General features: G+C 35.8%; 1 protein-coding gene across 11 annotated transcripts in view; it reads left to right on the top strand.

Annotated features, from left to right (window-relative positions):
- The window catches only part of POT1 (protection of telomeres 1), a 98,026-nt gene that overhangs the window by 60,239 nt on the left and 25,228 nt on the right, over positions 1-12,559 (top strand). For all 11 annotated transcript variants that reach the window (XM_061414590.1, XM_061414592.1, XM_061414587.1 and 8 more), the window contains 3 exons: positions 1,050-1,205; positions 8,731-8,900; positions 10,279-10,367. In XM_061414590.1, coding sequence (XP_061270574.1) covers positions 1,050-1,205; positions 8,731-8,900; positions 10,279-10,367 — 415 coding nt within the window. The remainder of the gene's footprint in view (positions 1-1,049; positions 1,206-8,730; positions 8,901-10,278; positions 10,368-12,559) is intronic.

The following is a 12,559-nucleotide window of genomic DNA, read 5'->3' as shown; positions in this document are numbered from 1 at the left end:
CGCTCAGTCATGCCCGACTCTTAGCGACCCCATGGACTGCGGCCTACCAGGCTCCTCTGTCCATGGATTTTCCAGGCAAAAGTACTGGAGTGGGGTGTCATTGCCTTCTCCGAGATACACACTACTATATATAAAATAAACAATAAGGACCTGTGTATAGCACAGAGAACTGTATTCAATATCTTGTAATAACCTATAATGGAAAAGAATACGAAAAAGTTAACGTGTATGTATGTGTGTGCTCACACATGTGTAACTGATTGCACACATGTGTAACCAATCACACGCATGTGTGACTGAATCACTGTTGTACACCTGAAACTAATACATTGTAAATCAGCTCTACATCAACTGAAAAAAAAAAAAATAACAGTTAAAAAAATGTGTTTTCTACTTAAGTAGCTTGTTTTCTGTAGTACAACCCAACTTCGGACATGCAGGGCCATTCCCACCTCTCATTAAAAGTCTTTTGCGATGCCTTTTTAGCATAATAAAGCATCAGTCATCTCTACCAACTTAGCACAGCACAAGCTAGTTCAAGTCTTAAGGATGGGATAGTGCATGCTTGTCCTGTGCTCCTTTCCTATCTCTATCTCAAGGTAACTTAAACAGCAATCCAACATACCTTTCCCTTTTCAAGGACCCATGATTGTCATTCACTTGTGTTCATTACATCTAATATAAGATTGCTTGAAAAACTGCCCAGCAGTAAAGTAAGAAATGAAAAGCAGAGTAGAATGCTAGTTTGGTAAAAAGGAAAAGACATATATATTATAAATACACAAAAGAAAAAATAATAAAATTCAGCAATGTGTTAATCATTTTTCTAAGCTCACAGTTTGAATTTTTTTACTTATATTTTATTCATTGCCTATACATATGTAGTCCTTGTACAATCAGGAAAAAATATAGATCCTATTTAAACCTTAGCAGATATTTGGGGGAATATATTTAATTACTTTTAAGCTATATTACCAGCAAATAAACCTCTTTTAGCCTCCACAGTTTTATAAAAAGATCATTAAAGTTTTGTTCTGCCTCTTGTGCAGGTATGGGATGGCACCAGGACCCCATTCCCATCTTGGAGAGTCTTAATGCAGGACCTTGCTCTTGAAGGTGATTTAAGTCGCATCCATCAGCTGCAGAATCTGACAGCAGACATTTTAGTCTATGATAACCATGTTCAAGTGGCTAAATCTCTAAAGGTGATGTTACATTGCAAACTTGTTTGTCTTTTGTGTTTTTATTAATTTTAGGGTAAATCACATGGTAGGTGATATTTGAGGTCTAGAAATTAATTCCAAATTTATTTTTTCTTTAATTTCTAATTTGTAAAATGCATGTTTAAAATAAATTATTAGATGATACATTAAAATTATAATGGCTTGAACAGCTTTTTAAAATTTAAGAGCATTTCTGAATATCTTCAAGCTGTGCCCAATTTTGCTATGAAAATAAGAAAGAAAAATTTTATCTTGTAATAAAATTTGCTGAAACTGATGGAGGATGTATGAAATATTTGTAAACCTAAAAAATGCTAAGCTTTTTTAATTGGTTTGATAAAATCCAGTCTTTAACTTTGTACTCATTGATCTAAGAAATTGTTAATCTATCTCTAAAATATATTATAAATTGTTTATGTGTATCATGCATTTTATTAGAATTTGCTCAGTTTTTGAGATAAAATTTTCTAGGTAAAAGCATCCTGCTTAATTATGGCACTTCTTGTTTATTAATAACATTTTAAGAAATATTTTTCTTCATTTTACTATATTTTATGTTTGCAAGTATCCTTTCTTGCCAAGAAGAGTATCATTAATAATAGCAATCATAATAGTAACATTTATGAAGCACTTCATATGTATTTAGCACTGTCTCATGCAGTAGGTACTATCATTTCTGTTTACAAATGAGAAAACTGAGGCACTCAGAGGTTAAGCCCAAGATTTCACAGCCACTTGGGTGAAGCATGTATCTGAATGTACAGTGTCTGCTTCCAGAGCTAATCCTCTTAAGCAGTATAAAGAAATGATTTTCTTTATTGCAAATAAGGCTTCCATCCTACCTTGAAGAAGTTACACAGCCAACTTAATAGGAAGAAAACAGTGAAAGTGAATTGCAGTTTTTTTAGATATGAATTTTAGTGCCTAATTTCTTTTTTGCAAATAAATGTTCTTGAAGAGGAAGTATTTCCACTTTCATACTATTTACAAATAAGCCCACCCAACTCAATAAATTAGGTTCAAATCCAGATCAAGGAAGGTGATAAGTGCACTTTTTTTCCTTTGTGAGTGTGTTCATACTTCGTCAGAAAATTGACCGTTGAAGGTATCTTTTGATGCTTTTCCCTGATTTTATCTGCATTGATTAGTTTCAAAAATAAATATAATGATAAAGCCAATTCTAAAATCTTTTTAAGATACAGGTAGAGTTCTTTTACAAATGAAAAAATTTACATTTTAGATTGGACTTTTACCGTTTAATTCCCTTCCCTGTCTCTGTGCTGCTTCTATAGGTCGTTCTGTTCCTCTCTCTTGTCCGAGTCCTGAACAGTACCTACCACAATGCTTTCCATATTGTAAGGGTGAAGTAAATACTATCTTCTGATGAATGAATCAATCAGTAAGCCTCCTGAAATTTAAAAAAATATTTTTCATCTCCCTTTTCGCTGCTTTATCTCACCCACTAGAGGGTGCTCTGAGCACACATAATTAAGAAAATGTAGGCAATTAATTTTTCTCTAAAGATATCATGACATATTTATCTGTAATGTTATAGAAAAATGGAAATAATTTTATCTGTATAAAAATAATATAACTGTAGGCTTTTATTTAATGTACAGTGATAGCATATTTTATTTGTTCTGAGGTAAACTCCAACCATTTCATACTAAATTAAGAAATCCCGAGTCGAATGATACTGATAGCCAATGAATTCTTATCAGCACTTGAAGAAAACTGGTTAAAGTTGCATATCTATAATGAAATGCATGGAATACATGTATTTTTGTTGAGTAGGAACAGGAAAAATGTGGTTTTTATTTTATTTAATAAAGAACAATTAAGGCAGTTATAAAGTATGATATAATTGAATTCTCTGTACATTTTACAGCTTAAGTTTTTTAGCTGTAACGTTTTTAACATTTTTCTGAAAATTTGCTTTTTAAGTAAGATTTCACATTCCCTAAACATTTAATACACACACACATAATGACATTTCAAACATTTTGTCTATAAACAAAAGCAGGGTATTTTCAATCCCCAGGCTTATTCTGACACAATTTAAAAATAATTATAAAATATACCTAGTTAGTATGTTTGGCATTCAGTGACCCAAGAACTATAGTTTGATTATTTTCAGACATATACAGGTTATTAAAAATGTTAAACCTAAAGGGAAAGTTTTGAAAGTTTATAGGGAATATTTAAATTTTTTAAAAAGGAATAATAATTTCTTAATAGCTAGTTTGTTTGCTTTTTTTGTTTATGTATTAAAATGGACTTTTATAACAACGTTTAGACATATGTTTTATAATTTTGGGATTATGATTCCCTCACCTGTATTTTTGGAATCTTACCACATTAACAACAAGACTATTTATTATGTATTTGTCTATTTTAACAGCACATCGGGCATATTTTATAGTATATTTAGCAAGCTTAAAAAAATACAATGCTGCCTCCAGAAGGAATTTCTGGAAATAGCAACTTGTCATTTTTATAGCCTATGTATATATAAATTCTCTCTTGATCTTTAAAATATTATTTTGTTTAATTATGAAATGCAGTAGTAGAGACAAACGAACATCCATGTGTCTGTCACCCAAACTTAATATTTATAAATGTTTTGCACACTTATTTTAGGTATTTTTAACTTTAAGAAATGAAACTCTGTGTGTGGAACCTTCTTTGTACTTCTGCCTATCCTAATTTTTTGCTTCCCAATATCCTTTTTTTATTTATCCTAACATTTAGGCATGTACAACCATTTTTAGTATGCTTTTATTTTATGAATTTTTTCTGAAAAATGCATATAGTTATTTATCATTCTATAAATTGCTTTTCTCCTTTGGCATTATATTTCTAAGATTTATCCATGATCATACATGTGTCTCCATTAATACCAGCCTGTCTTAATTTTTATACCTTTATTTTTAAATGAAACTTCATAGGTTAAGCCCTCACTCCCAGTTCAGTCTTCAAAACTAACTTAACTGTTCACTTTCAGATCAATTTTTACAGTTGCAGGAAAGGCACTGGGGATTTTGACAGAAATTGCATTAATTTTAGAGAATAATTAATTAGGAAATTATCATTATATTTTGAAACTTTTCACTTCTGGATATGGTATCTTCCACCTGGGTCTGGCCTTAAGTACTTTGTAGATTACATACAAATACTGTTCTAATATATTGAGTATATTAAAAAGAATTATAGAATAATAAATGTTCAAAAAGAATGAGATAGAAGTGCATAAATAGAAATAAATTTTATATTTTCTTTTTACTTTACTTTGGAGACCATGAGGAAAATCAATTTGTTATCCTTTTTTTCTTTTTCCTTTTGTGTTTTTCTTCTTGAGTTTATTTACCCTGCTCCCCTGCTGTTCTGTCAGTGTTAGAAGTCAGGGAAGAAAAGAATAAATGCTTTACCTCTTTATAAAACGCGTGATTATTTGGGAAAAGTATCCTTGAGAATGAAGAAGTAGCTCAAGGAGTATGGATTTCCCCCTCCTTTTCTTTCCCCCACCGTTTCTTTCCTATCAAATCCAGAGTGATGACAAGAAATACAATGAACTGAGACAATAATAAGCAGAGGTGGGAAATTGATTTATAATAAATGTGATTTAGGTTATACAGCTTCTTCCTTCAGTAGAAGTCAGTTTCTTTAATAATATTCTGTATGTGTCTCTTTTTAAGTCTTCTTAAGAGAATATCAAATACTTTATAGTAAAGGTATTTTTAGGACTCAGTTCAGTCGCTCAGTCATGTCTGACTCTTTGTGATCTTGTGAACTGCAGCATGCCAGGCTTCCTTGTCCATAAGCAACTCCTGGAGCTGGATCAAACTCATTTCCATAGAATCGGTGATGCCATCAAACCGTCTCATCCTCTGTCGTCCCCTTTTCCTCCTGCCTTCAATCTTTCCCAGCATGAGAGTCTTTTCAAATAAGTCAGTTCTTGGCATCAGGTGGCCAAAGTACTGTAGCTTCAGCTAGAGCATCAGTCCTTCCAATGAATATTCAGGACTGATTTCCTTTAGGATGGACTGGTTTGATCTCGTAACAATCCAAGGGACTCTCAAGAGACTTCTCCACATCACAGTTCAAAAGCATCCATTCTTCAGCATTCAGCTTTCTTACATGACTACTGGAAAAACCATAGTTTTGACTAGATGGACCTGTATTGGCAAAGTAATGTCTCTGCTTTTTAATATGCTGTCTAGGTTGGTCATAGCTTTTCTTGCAAGGAACAAGCGTCTTTTAATTTCATGGCTGCAGTCACCATCTGCAGTGATTTTGGAACCCCAAATAATAAAGCCTGTCACTATTTCCATTGTTACCTCATCTATTTGCCCATGAAGTAGTGGCACCGGGTGCCGTGATCTTAGTTTTCTGAATGTTGAGTTTTAAGTCAACTTTTTCACCATCCTCTTTCACTTTCATCAAGAGGCTCTTAACTTCTTCGCTTTCTGCCATAAGGGTATCATCTGCATATCTGAGGTTATTGATATTTCTCCCGGCAATCTTCATTTCAGTTTATGCTTCATCCAGTCCAGCATTTCGCATGTAGTACTCTACATATAAGTTAAATAAGCAGGGTGACAAGATATAGCCTTGACAGATTCCTTTCCCTATTTGGAACCAGTCTGTTGTTCCATGTCCAGTTCTAACTGTTGCTTCTTGACCTGCATACAGATTTCTCAGGAGTCAGGTCAGGTGGTCTGGTATTCCCATCTATTTTAGAATTTTCCACAGTTTATTGTGATCCACACAGTCAAAGGCTTTGGCATAATCAATAAAGCAGAAGTAGATGTTTTTCTAGAACTCTCTTGCTTTTTCCATGATCCAGCGGTTGTTGTCAATTTGATCTCTGGTTCCTCTGCCTTTTCTAAATCCAGCTTGAACATCTGGAAGTTCACAGTTTATGTACTGTTGAAGCATGGCTTGGAGAATTTTTAGCATTACTTTGCTAGCATGTGAGATGAGTGCAGTTGTGCAGTAGTTTGAGCATTCTTTGGCATTGCCTTCCTTTGGGATTAGAATGAAAACTACCATTTTCAGTCTTGTGGCCACTGCTGAGTTTTCCAAATTTGCTGGCATATTGAGTGCAGCACTTTCACAGCATCATCTTTCAGGATTTGAAATAGTTCAACTGGAATTCCATCACTTCCATTAGCTTTGTTTGTAGTGATGCTTCCTAAGGCCCACTTGACTTCACATTCCAGGTTGTCTGGCTCTAGTCCAGTGATCACACCATCATGGTTATCTGTGTGAAGATCCTTTTTGTACAGTTCTTCTGTGTATTCTTGCCACCTCTTCTTAATATCTTCTGCTTCTGTTAGGTCCATACCATTTCTGTCCTTTATCGAGTCCATCTTTGCATGAAATGTTCCCTTGGTATCTCTAGTTTTCTTGAAGAGATCTCTAGTCTTTCCCATTCTATTATTTCCCTCTATTTCTTTGCATTGATCACTGAGGAGGGCATTCTTATCTCTCCTTGCTATTCTTTGTAACTCTGCATTCAGATGGGTGTATCTTTCCTTTTCTCCTTTGCCTTTAGCTTCTCTTCTTTTCTCAGCTATTTGTAAAGCTTCCTCAGACAACCATTTTGCCTTTTTGCATTTCTTTTTATTAGGGATGGTCTTGATCACTGCCTCTTATACAGTGTCACGAACCTTCATCCATAGTTCTTCAAGCAGTCTATCAGATCTAATCCTGGGAATCTGTTTCTCACTACCACTGTATAATCATAAGGGATTTGATTTAGGTTATACCTGAATGGTCTAGTGGTTTTCCCTATTTTCTTCAATTTAAGTCTGAATTTGCCAATAAGAAGTTCATAATCTGAGCCACAGTCAGCTCCTGGTCTTGTTTTTGCTGACTGTATAGAGGTTCTCCATCTTTGGCTGCAAAGGATGTATCTTGATTTTGGTGTTGATCATCTGGTGATATCAGTGTGTAGAGTCTTCTCTTGTGTTGTTGGAAGAGGGTGTTTGCTAAGACCAGTGTGTTCTCTTGGCAAAATTCTGTTAGCCTTTGTCCTGCTTCGTTTTGTACTCCAAGGCCAAATTTCCCTGTTATTCCAGTTATCTCTTGACTTCCTACTTATGCATTTCAGTCCCCTATAATGAAAAGGACATCTTTTTTGGGTGTTAGTTCTAGAAGGTCTTGTAGGTCTTAATAGAACCATTCAACTTCAGCTTCTTCAGCATTACTAGTTGGGGCATAGACTTGGATTACTGTGATATTGAATGGTTTGCCTTAAAAACAAACAGAGGTCATTCTGTTGTTTTTGAGATTGCATCAAAGTATTGCATTTCAGATTCTTTTGTTTACTCTAATGGCTATTCCATTTCTTCTAAGGCATTCTTGCCCACAGTAGTAGATATAATGGTCATCTGAGTTAAATTTTTAAGATTAAGTTTGGCACAACATCTAAAATTTACAATAGGACATTTAGTTCAAAAATATATTTGGTTTAATTCTACATTTGAACTCACAGAGTCTGTTTCACATTATGGTGTCCTGACAGAAATGGTTTTTACAAATGTTTTCTTTCCATCAAACTTGTGGAATGTGTGCTGCATTCAGAGTTGTTCAGTTGTATCAGACTCTTTGAGACCCCATGAACTGTAGCCCACCAGGCTTCTCTTTCCATGGGATTTCTCAGGCAAGAATACTGGAGTGGGTTCCCATTTCCTACTCCAGGAGATCTTCCCAACCCAGGGATTGAACTCGTGTCTCTTGCATCTCTTGAACTGGCAGGTGAATTCTTGTGGAATAGAGGAAGTTTATTATTTTGATATAATAACACATTTAAAACTATTCTAGTAGTCTCATAATGAGAGTGTTTTAGTGGTCATATTTAATTAAATGTTACCTGAAATTGGGCTTCCCAGTGGGCTTAATGGTAAAGAATCTACCTGGCAATGCAGGAGACATGAATTTGACCCCTGGTTAAGAAGATTCTCTGGAGTAGGAAATGGCAGCCCACTCCATAATTCTTGCCTGAGAAATCCCATGGACAGATTAGCATGGTGGACTGCAGCCCATGGAGTAGCAAAGAGTCAAACACAACTGAGTGGGCCAGCTATCAGTGATGTATCTTAAATTATCTAAAGCAGGTTATTTTCAACAACCTAATCAAATAGGGGGCTTGAATTTGATTTAGGTAATAGGTTTCTCAGCTACTATATTTTACTAAAGCTAAGACTCAATCGTATTTCATGTCTTAATATCCCCAAAATGAAAATGTGCCTTTAGATTTGAAAAAAATGCATAATACGTATCTATACATGCATGTGTATGTATACATACACACATTTTGGTTTCTATATGGTGTCCTTGGGGCTGATATTGAGTATACATCAGTGTAGCATACCAGTTCCCTTTCTGATGGGTCAACACCCCTGGTTATTGGTCTATACCCCATATTAGTTGTTAAATATTGAATCAGAGATTTTTTTTTTCATTTTCTCCATTTTCTAAATAACAAACCATCTGCTTTTAGGTTGGAAGCTTCCTTAGAATTTATAGCCTCCATACCAAACTTCAGTCAGTCAGTTCAGAGAACCTGGCAACGTCTTTAGCCCTAGAGTTTCATCTTCATGGAGGCACAAGTTATGGTCGGGGAATCAGAGTCTTGCCTGAAAATAACTCCGATGTGGATCAGCTGAAAAAGTAAGCCTATTATATACCTATCCAGAAATTGTAAATAAGGTATTAATTAAGCTGATTTCTAAGAAAATGTAGTTCTGAGGTGAGGAGAGGGAATCTAATCAGTCGTGTCCGACTCTGTGCGACCCCAGAGACAGCAGCCCACCAGGCTCCCCGTCCCTGGGATTCTCCAGGCAAGAACACTGGAGTGGGTTGCCATTTCCTTCTCCAATGCGTGAAAGTGAAAAGTGAAAGTGAAGTCGCTCAGTCGTGTCCGACTCCTAGCGACCCCATGGACTGCAGCCCACCAGGCTCCTCCGTCCATGGGATTTTCCAGGCAAGAGTACTGGAGTGGGGTGCCGTTGCCTTCTCCGGGGAATCTAATGAGTCCCTTGTAATTGATTCTTAGAGCCTTCTGTGCCATTATCCATTTTTTAAAAATAGCTGAACCAAATGAAACAAATCAAGTGATCGTGAGTTCAAATAGCTAAACAGTAGCAGAGCTGAGTTTATAGTCCTTAGTTTTCTAACGTTTACTTATATTCTTTCCTACCTTTACTCTTTGCACTTTATGTTCTACCATTTTTCACCTTCTCTAAGTATGGAAACAAACAGTGGAAACTGGAGCTTAGCTAAAGTTTGGAAAACTTGATATATATATACCTAGAATGCCAAACGTACTTGGTCCTCCATGGAAAAAATACTGCCTTTCTAAAGTATGTATACCTAAGAAAATAGGTAGCAGAATTATTTCATGGTGTCATATTTTTAAAACTTTCAGGTGTGCCCAGAAAGTGAGTAGTACCTTAAATCCTGCTACACTTGTACTTCCCTTTTCCATGAAGTATTCCTATTAGTCATTGTGTGTAGAAACTCTTTGACCTATACTCTGGGGAAATAAAAAGTCTTCTGCATATTTTCAAAGAGATATACAAAATATCCTGTTCAGTAAATTGAAATGACATAACTATTTTCTGTTTTAACATATTTAAATCAAGATGACTTTAACATCAATGAAATTAGCTATTTTAATAACCTTATATCAGTTTTCCTACTTTATTTCTTAGATTGCAGAATATAGCCATATAGTATTTCATTGCTTGAGTCTAGAGTGAGATTGTTCTTAGAATGACATGTATTATATACCCAGCTTATTTGTAATATTTCATGATCCCACTATTTCACTTTTATCTTTCTAGACTTGGGTTTTTTAAATTTTAGAGTCTCTTGGAAACTCCTGATAATCTGATGAAAGCTATAGACCAACTGAAGAATGCGTACACACACAAAAACGCACACAGAATTTTCATGTAATTTCACTAAGCTCTTGGTTTCTATGGGTAAACTGACCATTATTTGACTGTGCTTTATGCAATTAAAAGTTGTATTCTTTCAATTATAGGATTTTAGAATCTGCGCATTTGCCCCCCAACCAGAGTTTTGGTGGTGTATGTCAATCAGAGCAAGAGGACAGCTTTTCAAACATTTCAAGTAAGGACAGTTTTTTAATAAATTACCTAACTATAGTTGACTTATAATATTGTGTTAGTTTCAGGTGTACAGCTTTAGATTATTTTCCATTATTGGTTATTAACAAGATATTGAATACAGTTCCATGTGCTATACAGTATATTCTGGTTATTTACCAGTTTTTATATATAGTGGTGTATATCCGTTAATTCCATACCCCTAATAACTAAGGGTGCTTTTGATGCTGCCAGTTTAGTTTCTGTTAAGTAAAATTACTACATCAACATAAATTCTCTTTTTTAATATCTCCCTATCTCCTTTTTTTTTGTTAAATTGATATTCATTATAAAGAAACATGCTAAACCTTTTTGTATCCTAATACAAAAAAACAGTACTCCTCCCTTAATTATGTAGTTACATTTTCAAATTGGAATGGTAAGGATTACTTGATTTGGGTTATATTAGTATTTATGTACATACATTTATGTGTGTGTATATATACCTACTGGGCTTCGCAGGTGACTCAGTGGTATAGAATCCACCTGCCAATACAGGAAATGCAGGAGACATGGGTTTAATTCTCTGGTCAGGAAGATCCCCTGGAGAAGGAAATGGCAACCCACTCCAGTATTCTTGCCTGAAAATATCCCATGGACAAAGGAGCCTAGTGGGATTGGAATGAAAACTGACCTTTTCCAGTCCTGTGGCCACTGCTCAGTTTTCCAGATATGCTGGCATATTGAGTGTAGCATTTTAACAGCATCATCTTTTAGGATTTGAAATAGCTCAGCTGGAATTCCATCACATCCGCTAGGTTTTTATGTAGTGATGCTTCCTAAACAAATTCTTAAAGAGATGGGAATTCGAGACCACCTGATCTGCCTCCTGAGAAATCTGTATGCATGTCAGGAAGCAACAGTTAGAACTGGACATGGAACAACAGAATGGTTCCAAATTGAGAAAGGAGCACATCAAGGCTGTATATTGTCACCCTGCTTATTTAACTTATATGCAGAGTACATCATGCTAAATGCCAGGCTGACTGAAGCACAAGCTGAAATCAAGATTACTGGGAGAAATATCAATAACCTCAGATATGCAGATGACACCACTCTTATGGCAGAAAGTGAAGAAAATCTTAGGAGCCTCTTGATGAAAGTGAAAGAGGAAAGTGAAAAAGCTGTCTTAAAACTCAACATTCAGTAAATGAAGATCATGGTATCCAGTCCCATTACTTCATGTCAAATAGATGAGGAAACTGGAGAAACAATGACAGACTTTATTTTCTTGGGCTCCAAAATCACTGCAGATGGTGACTGCAGTCATGAAATTAAAAGATTCTTGCTCCTTGGAAGAAAAGCTATGACCAACCTCAGTACAGTGCAGTTCAGTCACTCAGTCGTGTCCAACTCTTTGTGACCCCATGGATTTCAGCACGCCAGGCTTCCCTGTCCATCGCCAACTCCCAGAGTTTGCTTAAACTCATGTCCATAGAGTCGGTGATGCCATCCAACCATCTCATCCTCTGTCGTCCCCTTCTCCTCCTGCCTTCAATCTTTCCCAGCATCAGGCTCTTTTCAAATGAGTCAGTTCTTCACATCAGGTGACCAAAGTATTGGAGTTTCAGCTTCAGCATCAGTCCCATCAATGAATATTCAGGACTCATTTCCTTTAGGATGGACAGGTTTGATCTCCTTGCAGTCCAAGGGACTCTCAAGAGTCTTCTCCAACACCACAGTTCAAAAGCATCAGTTCTTCTGTGCTCAGCTTTCTTTATAGTCCAACTCTCACATCCATACGTAACTACTGGAAAAACCATAGCTTTGACTAGACGAACATTTGTTAGCAAAGTAATGTCTCTGCTTTTTAATATGCTGTCTATGTTGGTCATAACTTTCCTTCCAAGGAGCAAGCGTTTTTTAATTTCATGGCTGCAGTCACCATCTGCAGTGATTTTGGAGCCCAAGAAAATAAAGTCTGTCACTGTTTCCACTGTTTCTCCATCTATTTGCCATGAAGTGATGGGACCAGATGCCATGGAGAGAAGACCAACCTAGACAGCATATTAAAAAGCAGAGAGATGATTTTGCCAACAGTGGTTCATCTGGTCAAGGCTGTGGTTTCACCAGTAGTCATGTATAGATGTGAGAGTTGGACCATAAAGAACTCTGAGCGCTAAAGAATTGATGCTTTTGAACTGTGGTGTTAGAGAA

Source organism: Bos javanicus, chromosome 4 (genome assembly GCF_032452875.1).
Source record: "Bos javanicus breed banteng chromosome 4, ARS-OSU_banteng_1.0, whole genome shotgun sequence".
Classification (NCBI taxonomy): Eukaryota; Metazoa; Chordata; class Mammalia; order Artiodactyla; family Bovidae; genus Bos; species Bos javanicus.
Note: the sequence above shows the minus strand (reverse complement) of the source record. Positions and strands in the feature narration are given on the sequence as shown.